An 18,767-nucleotide genomic window follows, 5' to 3' on the forward strand; every position below is an offset into this window, starting at 1 on the left:
GGACTTAAATCTCTGCTTAAGTAGGCAGGGAACATTACTTAAGATGCTGAAGGAGAGATACTGTGGTCAGAAAGCACATTGGTGAAAGCACAGCAACCAATACTGAGGTGTCAACAAGGGCTATTGAAGGCTTGCTTACAGCATTTGCTCCTCTGGGTGCCTGTGATCATGTAGAATGTTATGCAAGAGGAAAAAGGACTCATGAAATTGATGTGATGGTGTAGTTTACTAAACTGAACCAAAATACTCTTCTTTCTTGTTTACTAGGCACTGCCATGCTAGAAAGTCACAATCTCCCTTGAGTATCAGCAAAAATGAAAAGAACACAAGTTAAACAGACCTATGGAGTGTTTATAAACTGAATTTATTATTAGTTTTAAAAGGCATGGCTGCTTTGTTGTAGGGCAGCTTGTCTCAGGCTTGAAGTGTTTGCTAAGCACAGTAAGAGGCTGGGAAGGCAGAACGGGTTGTTACAGTTTGTTTGCACTGTCAAGAAAATATTCATCACAACCTCAATCAAGAAGTAAAAACCGTCATATACAGATAGTGGTAACTGCAGTGGATAAAAATTGCTTCAGTCCAAAGTAATAATGATTCAGAGTGCAGATTCTCTGCCAGGGATTGAATTTATACAGTTCAGAGAATACATGCTTATGTTGACAGAACTGATTGACCTCAGGGAACCTGCAGCCCATGACCTTCCCTCTCTTAGGTGCAGCTCTTAGGTAGAGCTCAGGCTGCCACTAGCCACAGCACCAAGATCAACACAGTTTTGGGGAAACTAGGGTTCTGAGCAGTGTATCCCAGCATACACCTTGCTTTGCTGAGGGAAATCACCAAACCTTTACCACCCATAGTTGTCATCAACTATGACATCCATCAACCTGGCAGAGCAGGTGAGATGGATGCTCTCCACACCCACCCCAAAGGTGGGAACTAGGGCATCTTGGAAATTAAGCATAGACTGAAATTCTGCTAATCTTCAACATGCTCAGCTGCTTGCATGACAGCTTTGTGTGGAGTCAGTTCTCAGTGCAAACTGAGTTAAACGTGTAATATCAGAAATTCAATGTCTCTGTAATAGCTGTCAAATACTCTAGACTTTATATCACCACCTCAGTAGGTGTTAACAAAGTGTGCTGCCATCAGATGGAAAAAAGTCAAGGAAAGTAACCCAAAACCTGGAAAAACTGAAGAGGATAGGAAGAACAGTTGTCACTGTTTCTTGAGCATAGAAAAAAGCCTGATACATCAGCTCCAAGAAATAAGGGTACCTGTTACCCATGCTTGATATAAACACAATATGGCTAAGTAAGTGCTGGCTCACAGTAGCCAGTGTCTAGTAAATAAGAACAAGCAAATTAATGAGTTCATTTGCTTGCCTTCCAGGAAGCTGCCTGGTACTTTTGGAGCCTCAACCCTACTGTCCATCAGCAGGAGGGACTCCAAGGAATATTCAGTCAGAGCCCCAATTCTGTTCAGTAGCTTCTGGATGTTACTAATGAGTTAGAGTGTTAGTAGTTAATTTTTTTGAGAGTTCATCATTCACATATGCAGAAAAGCTGTGTCACATCCACATGCAGAATTTGGGTGATATCTTTAGGAACTGCTTTCTAATTACAAACCTAATAAGAGGGAGTTTTCAACAAAACAGATGTACAATGGTGGCTGTGTGACAGTGTGAATGACAGACACCTTCTTTCTTTTCCTCAAGTCTCTCAGCAGGGGGAAAGCCAGAGACGCTTGTACAGAGAGCTGCTGCGGAACTACAATCGTCTGGAACGACCCGTAGTGAATGACTCCCAGCCGCTCGTAGTCGAGCTCCAGCTTTCCTTGTTGCAGATAATTGATGTGGTAAGTTACTTGCTGTTTTCTTCTCTGTGGCACCCATTCAGCATAACAAATCTGATCTTTCATCCAGGAGATATATTTTTCCTCTTTATCAGGCTATCAAAGATGAAAGCAGTCTGTCTTTTGCTAAGCATCCTCCCAAAATGCTGGAGTAAATGCTTTGGCACTTTAGAAGAGTGAATGTCGTCATAAAAGCACAGCTAGTTCTGACACAACATGAGCTTTAAGGAAATGAATTATGTATTTTTTTTCCATTTGTTTTAAACAGAAAAAATAATTCAATCAATTAGAAGCCATGTGTTACTACAAATTATTAATGATACATTCTTCTCAGAGCTGTGTGGGATGCAATAAGTCAAGACCATGTGCACATTCAAAGCTACCATCACTGCACTTACACTTTTTCATTAGATATTATAATGGCATTGGCCTCTTCTCCCATCATATTTTACTGTGCACTGTGCTGAATGAGTCTGCCCTGAGATGAGCTTAGAAATACATAAAAGTAAAACCTGGAGGCACAGCCCTCTAATTGTCTTGACTGCAACATGCTTTTACAGAATTGGAGATTTGACCCACAGAAAATTTTAACATAATAATCCAAATCCTTTTTTTCATCATGAAGAGGATTCTGTATGACAAACCATGATATATATAGACAGGATTTGTTTCATCTACATGAGAAAAACAAGCAATTTTGACCATCTTCACCCTGTCAGCAGAGCAAACAGGTGAACACACTAGTGCTCTTATCTTCATCCTGCCTTTTCCATGAACAGTATTTGGAGCTGGTTTCTGATACACTGTCACTGTTATGGAGGGAATGAGGAATAGAGAGAGAGATGTGGAAATATTTGTGCAGTCATAAAGCAATTTAACAGAAGCCTCAAATACTTAAGCTTTTTAAAGCTCTCACAATCTTTCTGAAAATGTGTAGTATGCCAGGTGCTCTCCTTGGAGAGGCAAGCAGGACCCTGAAGGTGTAGCCCCCCAGCATCACAACATGCAAGTGGCAAGTCCAGTCAGCTGTGGTATTCCTGGAGGCAGGCAGGAGCCACTCAGATAGGGTATGCATCTTTCTATTTTGAAATGTTACCAATTGCATTGAACTGGAAGAGAGAGGAAGTCTGTACTGTCAACCAAAGGCCTCTACATGAATGAAAGAGCAAAGATTTCCTGCAGCTAATTTCAAGTAAATTTCAGCAAGCAATTCTAGGTTTAGCAGAGGTGTCTCAGCTCCAAAGATCTTCCTTCAGTCCTTTATTTCATTTTGGCATTTTCTTTCAACCTTATTTGAAGGTTGTGGGTACTAAAGGGCCATAGGGCTGTAACTGTACATTTTCAAAGTCAAGAGAAGTTACATAAAACAATTTTCAACTGTGTTTTACAGTTGAAACCCAACCTTTCAGGAAATTAGTATTTTTTAAAAGTACTTTATCTACATTAGGTCAATGTCTATTATAAGAAATGTAGTTCCAGTGTTCCCTTTTGGTTGTCCACAATAGGAAATAGGTATGCTAGATGTTCATACCTTTCAGAAATCAAGCTTTTTTCGCTACACCTTTGTACCAAGTCCATACGCTAGATGTTAATCTGTTTTAATCAGAACCTGTTCCAGGCTTGTGGTCTTGCAAACTGCACCCAAAGCTTTTTAAAAAACACCCAGACTTACCTGAAATTTTTAGCTTGGATGATGTGAAAAGGTGCCTGTCTCCTCAGTGCAGGACAAAAAATCACTTGGCAGTTGAATCCCTATACTGAAAATGTCATTGTGGCATCAACAAGTGGCTGAACCAACCAGCCTGAAAGTGCACAAAACACTGATCCCCTGAGTCCTTAAATCAGGAATCAATGCAGAAATATGCCAGCAACAAGCACTGTACTTGTAAGCCCCTCATCCTCCACTGCCCCTCATCCTCCACTGCTGGCTGGACAGATGGCAGTGGAGGATGAGCCCCTCTGTCTGCTCCAGCTGCTGAAGTAAATGTCTGTTTAAAAGGAGGCTCGTTATAACCACAACGATGTAAAGAGAAGCAGTCAAGCTACAAGGAAGAGGTAACCTCTGTCAGCTAAGACACCATGAGGCAAACCAAGTGGCCATCTCTGTTCAATCAGATGGGAGTCTGGGGTGAGTAGACTCTGCCTTCTCAGCTGTTCTGCCTGGTGGAAGACAAAGCAGATGGTGCATAGGTCTTCACTTGGGGAAGAGGAAAGACAGCATCACAGTTTTGGCAATGATGTATGCATTAACAAAGGGAAAACCTGCTCTTTTTGAGGACTTGTGTGTCTGGTGTGGTCCACTGCTGTAAAAGAGCAGGGTGCTAGGCAGAGCCCCACCATGAGGGCACTTTTTACATCATACTCCCTGGGAAAAAAGCACTCCATGCTCAGGGAAGTGTCATGTGCCAAGACATACTACAGCATTGCTGAACTCACTGAGATACTTTGCAAGCAGTCAGTGCAATGGGCATGAGACAGCGGACCCTGTTCTGGTTTCCCTGCAGGAGAAAACAATGTGAAGAAGATGGAAACAAATCTGTTTCATTGTTGCATGGAAATGAGAAGGGGTCTGCCACTGATACTCAAAGAACCTTGTGCCTTACCCATGCCAAGCCCTGGCATCACATCTAAAGCACTTCTATCTGGGACAGGCTCCATCACATGCCTCCATAAGTCTGTTTCCTACACATACTGTATTAAAATCTAATGAATCCTAAATTCAACTTCTGCTGACAGACTGCTGAGAACAGTATTGGTGACAATCTAGTTGCACACTGCTACACAGAGAGAAAAGACTGCTCTGAGATCTCTGTGGTTTTCCAAGCAGTAGTACAAGTAACTACTTAAAATCTCACCTCCTCTTCTTAAAACCCGTCAAAGAAAATGTCAAAGCATGACTGCTTTGGATTATGTTTTCTGCTTATTTGTGCATGTATTTGCCTACACAGGATATGTATGGTTTTTAGGATTCAAAGCTAGCCATCGTACTCAAACCTGAGAAGAACATGTTATCTACTTGTCGCAGTTGGGATAGACAAATGCAAATGAAGACTTTGGTGTTCGGACTTTTTCCCAAAATTACATTAATTCGTAACTACAGCCATGACAGGCCCATTACATTCAGGAAACAAGTGACCAGAAAGAGGGACAGTTACAGCCCCTGTTTAACAGCAAGGTTCAGTTCAGTTTGCTTTGTCCTCTGTGGGAAAGGACAGCTTCATGCTGAGCTGTCTCATGTATACCATTTCTGAGGGTCACTTTTGTTTGGAGCTTGACGTCCAGGCACTCCCTGTGCATCAGGAGGGCATTGGCTGGTGATCTCTCTCACAGAGCACTGTCAGACACTGACAAGCTCTGCAAACCCAAGCAAGGGTAGACATCCAAGAGTACTTGGACCAAAAATTGTCGTCTTATTTTGTTTGAGAGCCCAGTCAGTTGGTAAGGGTAGAGTAATAAAGAAATGGGGCATGGCATTTTCTGCAGCAGAGGAAATGCAAGCGCTTCCTTTTGGCACAATGTGAGAGGAAGCTTCTAGGTGAAAACTATTTGTCATCATGAATGATTGTTTTCATTTCTCACGTTGGCATCTGCAGGAGACCTTATCTGAAGGGGTGTATGTGTGGTTGCGCTGTTAAATTATTAAAAAAAACCCAAACATCTGTTGATGTCCCTGCATATGGTGGAGTTCTGTAGTACTTTTCTCCTCCATGTTCAGCCTTCCAGCTGCCATAATGACAAAAAAAGGAATTGCAAGTAACCAGTAAGCCACAAAAGTGCTGAAAAAATTCCTGAGCAATCCATGGGTCATTATGCACTTCCAGAAGCCAAAACACACATAATCTTCATGTATTTTGGGCTGTAAGCTCAAAACAAATACTGTGTCTGGAAAAATTTATTATGGACTATTTTGATTCAGTTGCACAGTGTGTAAAATGATTGTGCATCCTAGGGACTGCAGGGTTATCTCAAACCTCATGGTTGGGATATCACAAGGTTGCAATTAATCTCACTTGTACACTACAGAGTTGTTGCCATGGTGTATCAAAGCTCTCCACATTTTTGGAAAGCAGCAAGACAAGGTAATGTAGGTGTTTAGCAGAACGATAAAAACTAAGATTCACTTTGGATTTTTTTCCTGAAAACAGGGTCTGAGCCTTGCTGTTCAGAGAAGACAAGAGAAAAGATCCTCACATACTTCACCAAGTGCTCAGATGCAGTCACTATCACTATAAGCATCATACTAGCTTAGCAGCGTAGATATTTTTGCCTTCTGTACCCAGACCTTATCAAAATGTTGGATTCAAACTTAAGCTTCCACTGGTTTCCTCCAAATCAAAGAATATAAACCTGAAGGAGTTGGAGGCTTTTTTTTTTGGGTTGGTTTGTGTGGTGTTTTTAGAAAGAGTTTGGTAAGAGACCAACTTTTAAATGCAGGCATCTGTTGACATTGAAGCTGCCTTCACCAGCCTGCTCATTTCTCAGGTGATCTGCTCATCAAATAATAGGACTGTTGAACTCAGTCCCCAGGAGCTCAGACCTTTTTGCTGAGGAGATCTCTATGTGAGTGAGAGTTGCCAGAACTAGAGGCTGCCTGTAAGTATACTGTGCCAGAAGTTAGAGGTGAGAAGGCAGGAGGGGATGCTATGCCTGGCCCTGGGGTGCATCCTGTCTGTCACAGCTCTCCTACTGTTGGGTTTTTTACAAAATTTCTGTCAGATCTGAATGCGTTTAGCAGCTGATATCCTTGTTTTTAAATTATTTTGTTTCATAAGCTTTCTAGGGCTGGTTCTGCAGGTGTATTGAAAGGCCAGAAAGTTCAAGGTTTATTTTCTAGCTCTAATTCACCTCTTCCTTGCTAAACTGACCTTACAGCATCTAGGTCATTCCCTCCCACCTTTCATTCTAGCATTCTCACACATACAAAAATCTATGCTGGGTGTTATGTAGTAAACCCAGGTCAACATACAAGCAATTCAAGGAAACAAATAAAAATATGCAGTTCACATAAGCACCTATTCATTTGTTATTCCCAATATAGTATCAGTATTTACTAGATTAAACTATAATCCCTGTAGTACATCCCATACAAATCTTTTACAGATAGATATCTTCAACTATGTAAGCTTGACCGTTCAACTGACTCTTTCAGCCCTTCTAGATTAAAGTATCTTTTTTTTCTTTCCTAATAATGCCTTTGTATTTATTTTGGGCTTCCTGCGTAGATTTTGTGAGCAATGTTTACTCTGTATCTCCTTGAAAGACCTACTCTACCAAACCACATATATTTCTGGAAAGTTTTTGTCACTCTTATCTTGCAGGAGACAATTCAATGAGACCAGAACAGCAAGGCTGATGCAAAATGGTGCAACTGAGAAGAAAAACAGACTGGACACCATCATAAAAGCTGAAAATCTATTTGTGACCAAGAGCATTAAAATTCCAGACAGAAAAATTACAGAAAGGATTCTAGACCAACAGATTCATTGGAGTTAAATCCCAAAATCTCTCTCTTGGTCATAGAACTCACTTAGTGTGACCAATTTTCAACTCCAGGAAGAAAAAATAAAATTCCTCTCCATTAGCATGGGAGGATATTGAAAATTGGAAAATTCAAGGCTAATTGAGCAATGAATTATTATTTTGGCTGTCCCCTATGTGCCAGACATTATCAAAATGCCAGTCTCACTAAACCAGTTAAACATACAACATCTGAATTTACTAGCACAATGAAATTAAGCACCATGGGTAGTATGGCTTCCTGACTATTACTACCTGCACATGCCTGCATGAAACATTATGATGGAATTTTAATTACCTGAACTTTACTGGCATCTTTTTATTTTGTATGACTTCTGCCTTGCTCAGCTCAGAGTGGAGGTAGCTCACTTAGTGAGAAGAAATGCCATGGTTTGTTTTCTCTCAGCATGGTTCCCCAAGCTGTACATCGTGGCAGTGGCTCTAACAAAAGAAAGGCTGATTTGCTTCTGAGATTTTTGGTTGTGGTCATCCAGCTTGGGCATTTAATGATAATTAAGCAATTTTCTGTCTGACTGGTGAAAAGACTGTACTCTGTTGTTTGTAGATGTAGGAATTTAGATCTTGAGCTCATGTATATTCCTTAATTTTGGGTAACTAATCTGAGGCATCAAAGATTTGCAGTAAAACAGTTAAGCCAGAGCTGTTGGGGTGGCCTTGAACCTAGTATTTCTTAGTTTCTCTGAGTTCTCTGAGGGTAACTCCTGAGAGACAATGAGTTCAGTTCATGAGTAAAAATCTTTCCTCCCACTTTCTATCCCTAATCACAGGCCTTAAGAGCTCACTTGAGTTTTGGAACATACCTATATTCCCTTATTTTTTGCTGTGCTGTCACACCAGCATGGAAATATAGAAAGAAAAAACACAGGGAACCTTGCATTAGATTGAATGTGAGTCTCGGATAAGTACTCAGGGTTGGCTTTCTCACCAATTCTTCTGCTGTTTTCCTTGTGATTTCAAATGCTGAAAAGGGTAATTAATAATTAATATCCTAGAATAAAGATTGTGTCTAATCCTGTTTGTTTGAAGCACCTGCCAACTGTGCACAAAATACATGGAGGCTATTTCAGGAGGAGGTATTCACCCTGGAGAATATAAAAACCACCTACATGCTATGTGTGGGTATTTTGGGATTTTAATGGTGGACTGACAGCTTTTGTATGGTGACATAACACCCTTTCCCCCAGGAACTAAGCAGGTATGTCAGTTTATCCAAGCAGTTAGAAAGCAGCACTGTGCTGGAAGGCCATGTGAGGCCCTCTGACCCAGCTTCCAGGGCTTCCATGAGAATTATCTTTGAAATAGAGGGACAAAGCTGGTGGCTTCACTTTTCCCAGGATGTCAGAGAGCTCTGGAGCAGGGAGTCCTGCAATTTGCAGGTCTTTGTGGAGGAACTTGAAGTCAAACAGTCTCAAGCCCAGTGAGGCTACATTGTGTCACAATTCACAGGAGTGAAAGAAATCAGTTCCCTGATCTTCAGGGTAAATTAGTTCCTAAGTCAAGTACCCACAGCCCCAGGCAGTGGTTGGAAGTCATTTCGCATGTGCAGAGCAAGAACAAGACTGCCTTTTTTCACCACAATGGAAATTGGAATGTTTGAAGATGCTGAGGGGTAAGGAAAGTAGGACACAAATCAAGTAGGCTTGGGAGACTCTCACCAGTTGTGCCAGTGAATGAGAGGGCAGCCTACTCTGATGCCCTGACTGGCAACAGAAGCTGGCATTTCTTCCCTTATTTCTTACTTCTACTCTCAGCTTTGGGGAATGTGTGGGTTTAGTACTTGCTGCAGTGGCTTTTGTATCCAGGCCTTTGCATTTCACATCCATGTCTGGTTGGTCTCTGACATACAGGGAGTCAAGGCTTTCACAAGGAAAACCTCTTGAGGACTTTTGATAACCATCCATTACACAGCCTAAGGAATATGGCTGGCATCCATGTGTTTGCAGGCTTCTCTGGCACAGTCCCTCTTTCAATGCTGTGCTTCTCCAAGTACAGGGTTCTCTTAAACTCTCCACTGTCACCACAAGTGATTGCTCCTGGCTCAGGGGCTTGTAAGGGGAGGAGTATAATCTGACAGGGGCCAAAACCTCCAATATGTAAAGTTCCTGTCTCAAAAGCAAGTGAATAGATTCTGCTGAAAGCAGCAGATAGAGATGCAATGGTAGTCCCCCAAACTGGGGGGAGAAGAATGCGGGTGGTTAAAGATAGTGGGACCACACAGCCTACACAGCGTACTACACTGCCTTTGTAGTAGCTGCTACACAGTGGACAGAACAAAGGCAGATTGCACTTCTTGTTTACAGTGAAAGAACACATTCCTCTACAAGACAGGAGGGAACCAATAAAGGCATGACTTCAAGGAGAAGCCAGTGGCATCAGATGGGAGTGTGATTCAAGATGAAAAAACACTTATTTGACATCACTTTCAGCCATTCATAGGAGGAAATCCTGAGCAACAAAGATATCCAGCTATGAGCAGTTGCCCAGATGTATCTTCATCTTGATGGACAACAAAATACTCAGCAGCTGTTTGTTCTTTTGCTATTTCTTTGTATTTTTGTATTTCTCCCTAGTCCTTCACCTTAACTCTGGACCCTCCTGTCTGATTTCCATCTTCCTCCTGAGGGTGCTTTTTTTTTTTTTTTAAAGAGATTAAGTACTTAAACTTAAGTTATCCCTACCTAGTGGATGTTGCCATGACAAGGTTTATTTCAGCTTCTTAATGAGAGGCCTGAAATAAAAAGGCTGTCCAGCAATACTTACTTGAATGTTGCCAGGGCAACCTAGGCACTCCTCAAAATTACTGGCACTGTGAGCCTTCAACCATTCAATGCATTTGAGTTTTAGATAATCAGCTGAAAATTGTGGGTAGATTGGTGGTTCAGCAATGGAAAGGAGTGCCTGTACAGTTGTAGATTGAGCATACAAGCATTTGAAAGCTTGATCAATTCCTTTGGATATTTTTAATAGGATCCCACTCAAAGATCAGTGTCTCTGCTAACAAAACTTTACACGTCTCCATGTCAATGTTTTCATGTCACTTGACTGTTTCACTTCTCATCTTCAGATATTCAGGTATAAAAACAGTGGGAAAAAAATTTTAATTACCTGAAGTAGTACCTAAGTAGTCACACATGACCATTGAGAGTTACCTGTTCAATTAGGGACTTTTCTGATCATTGTCTTGAAATAATTCAGTGGCTGATTCAACTCCCACCTCTGTGGCTCTGTGAGAGGGCAAGAATTAATGACTCCTGCTGATCACGTGGTAACAAATGCCTTGCTGCATAGATGACATGTAATCATATGATGTGACTACTGAACCAGGAAGGGCTTTGAGTTTTTTTGTCCAGGTGATGTGACCCAAGTAGTTATGTGGCTAAGGGCAGTTATATTTTATTTAGGTGTTGACCTGGCAAAGGAGCATCTGTTGACAGGCAGTGGTGCACAATGTAGGCAGATGTACATACATTGTAAGCTTTGAATTTAGGGCAGTGAAAAGAAAACCAAACTAAAACATTCACATGTCACAGCATGTGCACCAGAACAAACCAAACTGTCACTTTACATGGGTCAAAGGTGGCTGTAGGAATAAGCAGATATCCAAGGCAGAGGATTAACTGGAGTAAGGCTAGAGATAGAAAGGGGAGAAAATGACCCAGATAAATACAGGAAGGATTTAGAGAACAAGTGTTGCACTCACTTGTGACCACAGCTTTTCTGGCATTTTTAAATACTAGAAGCAAAATTATTTGTCTGAGCCGAACATTTGCGGACCAGGAGAACTGCCAGAGGAATGATGGAACAGCACCTCTGAGAGCTGATCACTTTCAGCCTCACCCAGAATCTTTGCAGGACTGCTTTCAATGCTTTGCTGCAAAAAAAGATGGGAGCTGAGAGCTGGCCCAATGCAGAGGGAACGTCATTCCCAAGGCTGACAGTGTCAAGGCGGGAATCTTGAGCAGAAAAAGCAGTCTGAGAGATTATTCAAGTTTTCTCCTGGGAGGAAAGGCATCCTCTCAACTAACCTTTAAACCCCTCTGCATAAACCAGTGACACAGAGTGAGGGAACTTCCTCCAGCACTTCCCAAGCTCAATAATTACCTTTTAATTTCTGCAAAGCTAAGTGACCAGTGATCTCCTGAGACAGACTTTGTCCACTTATTTGTTTGTGCGTGTCTGTGTAACAGAAAGATACAGTTCCTTCTGTGCTAAGGTATTTTAGGGGTGCATACAGCACACAGATCATGATGAAGATGGCAGGAGCTGTAATTCTTCTGCAGCTCTGGAAAGGCAAGACAATCAGCCTACTGCAAAGGCCAAAGTATTTGCTTACAGAATGCAAAGCTACCACAAAGATGGAAAGCTCCATAGACACTTCAGCTCTAAAATGCTTCCTGTAACAGAGGGTGAACTCAGACTCAAGGTTCCCATGGCCCTCCTCTCCTTGGCAGCCCCAGAAGGCACTTTTTCCTTGGTTCCTCAGGGTACTCTTCCAGAAAGGACTTAGCAGGAGAGCTACACCCAGACAAATGCCTGCCCAGTGTGAAGTCAGCTTTGCTGCTTCTGTAAACCAGGCACTTCTGGAAAACTCAGATCCTTGTTTGAAAAATGTTCTATTCTGTCATGCAACGAGAAGGACCCATCAGGCTGCATCTGTTGACCAGCATATCATGCTGGTCATGTCATGTTGACCAGCATATGTAAGCATTTTCTCTGTTTTGCCAAAATGTCAGATGCCATTTAAAAGCTCAGCAGCCTGAAGGCAAGGATGGGAATAGTCTCTGAATGGCCAAGAAAACATCCTGAAGTGACTTTTTTGTTTCACCCAAACTAAGAGAAACATAAGCAGCCCAAAGCCCTTGTTAGACCTTGTGGTTTTACTGCTATCTAAACACCAGACAGGGAAGACCATCATTGCTCTCTAGATATGCATTTGAGAACTCAAAACTGTAAGTTTTCTGTTGACTACAAAACATATCTAAGCACAGTAGCCCTGTGAAAAAGCAGGCAAAGGAGACCCAAGACAGTAAATTTAATGCTACGTGGAATACCTGACAAGAACTGTTTGGAGTCAAAGCTGATTAGCCAGGTCATTAGTATTTGACCCACAGATAAACAGGTAAGGACAACAATCTGTTTTTCTGAAATACAGAAGTCAGCCCGAGATATCTTCCTTTGCAAGCTGTCGAGTATAAACTTACTCCCAGAAAAAAATTAGTTTCCTTGTAAATCAGAGCCACTTATGAAAGGCTCCTGATGGAAGGCATCTGCACATGATGGAAACCCCCAGCCTCACAGATGTACGTTGGACTTTAATGCATTCCTGTGAGGTTTACACAGATAGATGACAAAATGGGGAATGTCCCTTCTTCCCCTTCCCTGTAGGTTTCAGTGTAGATGGGGAAAATACTTAGTTTTGTACAGCAATGGCATTGGCTGATTGTTGCTGACCAGATTCTTAATCATGTTGTTCAAGCTCTTTTAACAGTACACAGAAAGTCTTTGTTAGGAGGACATGTGCAGCGTACAAGTATAAAGCAATCTTTGGCTAAGAGCACAAATTATTGTTAGTACTTGATGTGCAATTCAGATGACCATCATGCTTGCCAGCCCTATAGGACACCTCAGGAGTCACTGGTGGCCAGGAATGCATGAATCAGATGGGCTGGTGGTTAGCCTCTGAGGATCCCTGAGACACAACCTTTGTGTTTCTGGGTTGCTTTCATTTCCCAGGTCAGTGGACACAGATAGCTCTGATGACTCTATCAATTACCAGCTCTGAGGTTATTCTTTACTTTAGAATTTTATTTTTCAAGATGGTGTTTGAATCCTCCAGCATCTAAAAAACTTGTCTCAACAAGCCCAGTCCTTCTCTTATTTTTCTGCAGATTTTCTTACAATTGCTTCAATCACAGCAACCAAGGGAACAAAAGGGGGTGCAGAAGGACCAGGCCTCTGGAGGTGGGTTGTAGTTTGCATATAGAGAGGAGTACATTTGCTGGAACAGCAAAGAGGAGAAAGGGAAATGTGTGATCAGCGTAACAATATAAAATCACATCTGATTTTTGTGTGGCATCTCACTGCAGCAGAAGAAGTGTAGTCAGGTCTCAAGGGGACTCAAGAAGAGATACTGTGATAGACAGTTTTATGTGGATCGTTATGGCAAAGACCTGTTTCCTGTCTGAAATTTACCTTTCCTGGTAAAAAGAAGCCTGGCTGCAGAGCCTAACTCTGGCCAGAGTGCCAAATCAGGAATCCTCCAGAAGTTGATGTTACAGCTGGACTCCTTGCTGGAGTGCTTCTGTAATAGTCAATGATGTCTCCCTTTCTAGGTTGTTGTATTTCTGGAGCTCCAACAACCCAGATGTAAAAAGAGGAGATGATGCTACAGACAAGGTTCATACTAAGAATTCAGCAGTACCACTGGTCCAGTGCCTGCTGTGCTGGGGAATCGGTAATTAGGAGACTTCTCAGGGCAGTTCTCCTTCATGCCTTAGTCTAGGAATCTGCAGTTCCTGCATGGGACACAGAAGAGCTAACTCCAGAGGACACACAGATGACCAGACACACCTAGGGTTGCAGTGAGATGTTGCAGTTTGATTTTGAGCAGCCCTTCCATAACATTTCTGGGAAAGTTTCTTTGCATATGTACTGTGAGGGTGTCTCAGGAGGGGAGGAGGGAAGAAAGGCAGAATGAATGTAGCTTGAGGTGGGCAGACTGGTATTTTTCCAAAGTGAATAAGGCAGTTTAGGTTTTTCTACCTTGTTAGAGAGTAAGTACTGCAATAAGGACATGACCAGAGAGGGCATGCATGTCCAGGGAGCTCTCTGTATGGTTTAAATGCCTGCCAAGCAGCTTGCAATTGCAATGTCTCCCACCTGAGACACTGCAGACAACCACATAAGCTTCCTAGGGCATGGACACACACAGGGACAGCTGGGCATACAGTGAGCCAGGCCCCCTGAGCAGCACAGCCTCAGCTCCTGGGAAGTGCAGGGCATGGCTGCTGTGGTGTTTGGGAACCTGTGTATCTGCATCATAGTGACTCTGCAGCCCTGCTTCTCCATCCCCACGGTGCAGGGTCCTGGACCTGCCGAGTAAGTGAAGAAAGCCGGGCACCTTGTGACTCTCCACAGAACTTGGGCACCAACTGGGTGGTGAGAACATCTTTGTTTCTGTTATAAGAGATTCTTCCACGTGGCCTCTGCATGCAGGAATGAACCTGCAGACTCCTGCTCTGTGAAGGTGTTGTGTGAGCTCCCTCTCATGCAGCATTTGTGTCCTTTTAGCCAAGTGATAGCTTCTGCCTAAGGCCAGCCCTTTCTTTCCTTTAGCCAGAGCTAACTTACATAGCAATGACACTTGAAAAGAACACTTCTGGCATTATTTCACCATTACTTTGCAGTGGCAGCAAACACAACATAAAATCTCTCCAGCTATGCCATGTAGTGTGGTTCTGAAAAACATCTTGTTTTGAGTAGGTAGCTAGAAGGTAAAACTTGGTAGGGAGTTCATCCCCAGGAAAAGAAGAGAAATCATCTATTACTTTCCTTTCTCTTGTTGATTAGTTATGATAAATACAGGGAGTCTGTAGGTGTAAAGGATAAGAAAAAGAGCCACTATTGTCTGGGCCAAATAGTGGTGTTCCAGTGAGCTCACAATCTACTCCATGGAGTTTGGTTTATGTATTCCAAAAGTGTGGATTCTCTAAAAGACACAGAAACTCATCCATCTCTTATCAAACTGTTTCATCCCTTTTTTTTCTTGTCTTTCCTTCTCTCTTTTGTTCAAAGGATGAGAAGAATCAGGTGTTGATCACCAATGCTTGGCTGCAGATGGTGAGTAAACTCTGTTAGTAAAGAAACTTTAATTGAAAACAACTGAATGTGATTTCTTAGTGGAAAAGCAAGACTGCTATCTTATAGATTATGTATAATTCAATACAGGCATTTTGAGTCCTTTAAAATTTCCCTAGTACTCCTTTTAGAATTGAAAATTAAATTCTGGAGACTACACTAATCCTTTGGACAGACCTGTTGACCTTTTGAGCATGGAAACCAACTGCATTGTTTTGCCAGTGGATGTAGTGATCTAGTAACAAAGAGTCCAGAGTTAGAGTCCCATCATAGCTGAGAAGAGTATCTTCAAGGGCCTCAAGGCCCTCTCCATAACCAGTGATGGAGACTTATGAGCAAGCCAAACACCCAGTAAAACAGGCACCTGCACTTACCACTTCTTGGAAATTTCCACCTCTGCCTGAGACTGGGAGCCAGGGCATCTGTCCTTGAACAGAAGTGGTCACATGCAGACTACTCAGAGGGGGTGGTGGGTAGTCCAGGGACCACAGAGGGCGCAGTGCTGCTTTGCTGCTGGCAGCACGCAGGCAGCTCTCTGGGATATTGCTTTCCCTCATGCTTTACAAACCTCTTACATAAACATTCCTCCTCCCTCCTCTGCAACCTGCTCCAGCTGAGGATTCACCTGCATGCTCACACAGAATAAGCAAAACTGACCTTCACTAAGGAAAGGGACCTCCTTTACAGGACGGAATTTCCCATCAGGTCTGCCTGGCTGCCTATGGTGAGGGATACAGTGTTTTCTTATGCTGCATAAACAGATCTCCTTAAGGGCTTGTGGTCGGGAAGGAAGCAGTTCTTAAAGTTCTTAAACCAATGGGAGACTTGAATGATTAAACTAATTCCACTTTGATTTTCACAGCCAAACACTATCTCATATTAATATGTTCAGCTGAGCAGGCTGTTTCTTCCTCAGCTGCCTGCTGGGATTTGCAGCAGAAATGAGCATTTTTATATTGCAAAAACTAACCAAGACAAACCTATATGACTACAGGATTATTAGGTCAGAGCCTGTAGGTGTCCTGTCCTTTGCAGAGATGTTCCACAGGTTCAGATGTTCCACAGAGATATTTCACTGATTAAGGTTTCCCTTGCAAGCCTCCCCTGAGCTTCATTGTACGTCAGAAGGTTCCTCCCAAAAGCTGTCCCTGCACCTTTCTCGAATTAACTGTGTTGAGGTGGAGGAGATGGGATCAGAAGCAGTCCCTTGGCACGTAAAGTTCACTTGCCTACCTCTCATAGCAAGGTGGTTAGTAAAAGAGCCACCCAACCTTTGTAACAGATTAAATTATTTCCACCCAATGAGGAGACTCAGACCATGGTCCACCTACCACTAACCATCTCAAAAACCACTTTACTTCAGAACCAGCAGACCTCATGGAGGTGACTACTGCCAGTGGATCTGCCAGCCATCCAGCAAAGGTTTGGCATGCCTGGCCACAAGATGAAGAGCTAAGCACTGTCTTCAGTAGTCGCACTGTTATTTCCTCTATATATGCCAGCCCTTCTTAATAATTAAAACCGAGAATTAACTATTATCATACTGAGACTATTGTTATTGGCAAAATCTATTCTATTCCCATAATATTATAAAGAACTTAGAAGACTTTAAAAAGCTCATATAACCTGATGTATGTGTTTGTCAACAGTCCTGGGTTGATGTTTACTTGTCTTGGGATCAATACGAATACCCAGGAGTGCAGAACTTGCGATTTCCCGCCGACCAGATTTGGGTACCAGACATTCTTCTGTATAACAGGTAAGCAAGATGTGAAATGGCTGGTAGGAGACTAGAAGTAAGTGCAGAAAATCAGCTATGCTTCACTGATACTATGGGCCTTTTGCCCTCTATGGATTTGGCCTTATCCTTAAATAGTAACAGAAACAAGCAAGCATCAGCTAACAGATTTTTCTAGTAGCCCATCTGATCTTCCTTGCTGTACTTCCGCAGATGTCTTCTTTAACTTTTTCTCTGTGAACGCAGAGAGGAAACTATTACAGTCTCTTCAAAATTACCGTATCTGCAGGAGAGCTACTGTCCTATATGTGTCATGGTGTTTCTGATTGAAGTAAACAAATGGATTTTCATCTCATTTCCATTATCACATATTTTATAAACCTCTCCATCATTCTTCTTCTACTCTGAACATTCGCTAATCTCTTTTTCCTTCTACAGAGATGAATCTAGCTCTCTAGACAGCATTGCTGCAGTGTTGAATGAAATGGAAGCTCTCTAGACAGCTGTTTCCTTAATGCTTTCCAGGAGAAGGGGATTTGGGGTTTCTCTAATAATATCTTAATTCTGGACTTATTTTTTTTTTATCTATTGCAAACCCCAGATGTTGTTGTTCAGCTCTGCTGTCTTACTAGATTTTCACTCTTATGTCTTTCTCTGACAGTTTTCAGGGTAATACTTTCTAATTACCCAGATTAAATTTCATTTTGTTAGTTTCCAGAGTTCACCATGATCTATATCCGTTCCAAATCCTCACTACAAGATATCCAAAGGAGGCCTGGAGACACCTAGATTGTTTAAGTGCTTTTCTTTACCTCAGCTTTGCTTCTTACTGTCTCTTTATTCCTTTTCAGTCTCTAAAAAGGAGGCGTACAGCTTGGTCCATATTACTGTAGTTTATAAGAACATGCTGAAATTCAGATAGATACCAGCCTGCTCTTAGTAAGAAAAATAGATTGATTTGATGCAGTTAGCCCTTCACAAATCTGTGCCATATGTTTCACCCCATTTTCTTTGAAGTTAGGCTGATGCCTGTAATTTCACCTTTAAAAGAAGTCAGAATTCTCTTTGATCTCCCCTAATTCACCATGCCCTTCCCTCTTCTCCACAAGCTCTCACAGATAATTTTTAATGCTTCAGAGGGTATTTCGGCCAGTCCTTTCGGTTCTCAAGAGTAAATTTCATCAGCTCTGCTGAGTAGAATCTCTCTTATCCACATTTCCTTAACCTGTTCATCCCCTGTTCTGCCATGGACTCCTGCCACTGTGTGAGAATGGGTTGCAAAGAGTGAGGCACACAGGGTGCAGGAAACTGCAGCTCGCTGCACCCTGTTGTTTTTTTCCCTTCCTTTCCTCTTTTCCTTGTCTCTTTGTACTTATAAAACCCCTTTTTGTTGTCTTTTATGTCTTTGATAAATATCACTTGTTCTGGACTTAGGTTTTTCAGTGTCATCCCTTTTGTTTTGTATTGGGGACTGAAGACTCAAGACATGAATAAAAAGCAGATCAGAAGAGTAATGGAGGCTCTGAATTTTTAAAATCCGGTTGAAAGATGGGGTATGCAGGATAGCGTAGTCATGCAACACAGATCTGCACATAGCCAGTACAGGCAAGGCTCTACAAGCTAGGGGATCCCTCTGTGGCTAATCTCTTTCTAAAAGGCCCTCTGGAACAAGCCCCCAGACCTGCTTCTTTGAAGAACCGTGTCCTTGTCTGGCTCATTACCCCTTTAATTATCTCAGAATTTTCGAATAGTAAAGAAATTCTTTATTCTTGGTCCCTCCTGC

The 18,767-nt window shown here is 42.2% G+C and overlaps 1 protein-coding gene across 1 annotated transcript in view; it reads left to right on the forward strand.

Moving 5' to 3' along the window:
- The window catches only part of LOC139588878 (neuronal acetylcholine receptor subunit alpha-7-like), a 61,632-nt gene that overhangs the window by 18,015 nt on the left and 24,850 nt on the right, over positions 1 to 18,767 (forward strand). The window contains exons 2-4 of the mRNA XM_071424629.1: positions 1,715 to 1,854; positions 15,184 to 15,228; positions 16,896 to 17,005. Of these exons, the coding sequence (XP_071280730.1) occupies positions 1,715 to 1,854; positions 15,184 to 15,228; positions 16,896 to 17,005 (295 nt within the window). The remainder of the gene's footprint in view (positions 1 to 1,714; positions 1,855 to 15,183; positions 15,229 to 16,895; positions 17,006 to 18,767) is intronic.

The sequence above is a fragment of the Agelaius tricolor genome, unplaced genomic scaffold (assembly GCF_023055355.1).
Source record: "Agelaius tricolor isolate 1412-34295 unplaced genomic scaffold, bAgeTri1.0.p SCAF_4, whole genome shotgun sequence".
Taxonomy (NCBI): Eukaryota; Metazoa; Chordata; class Aves; order Passeriformes; family Icteridae; genus Agelaius; species Agelaius tricolor.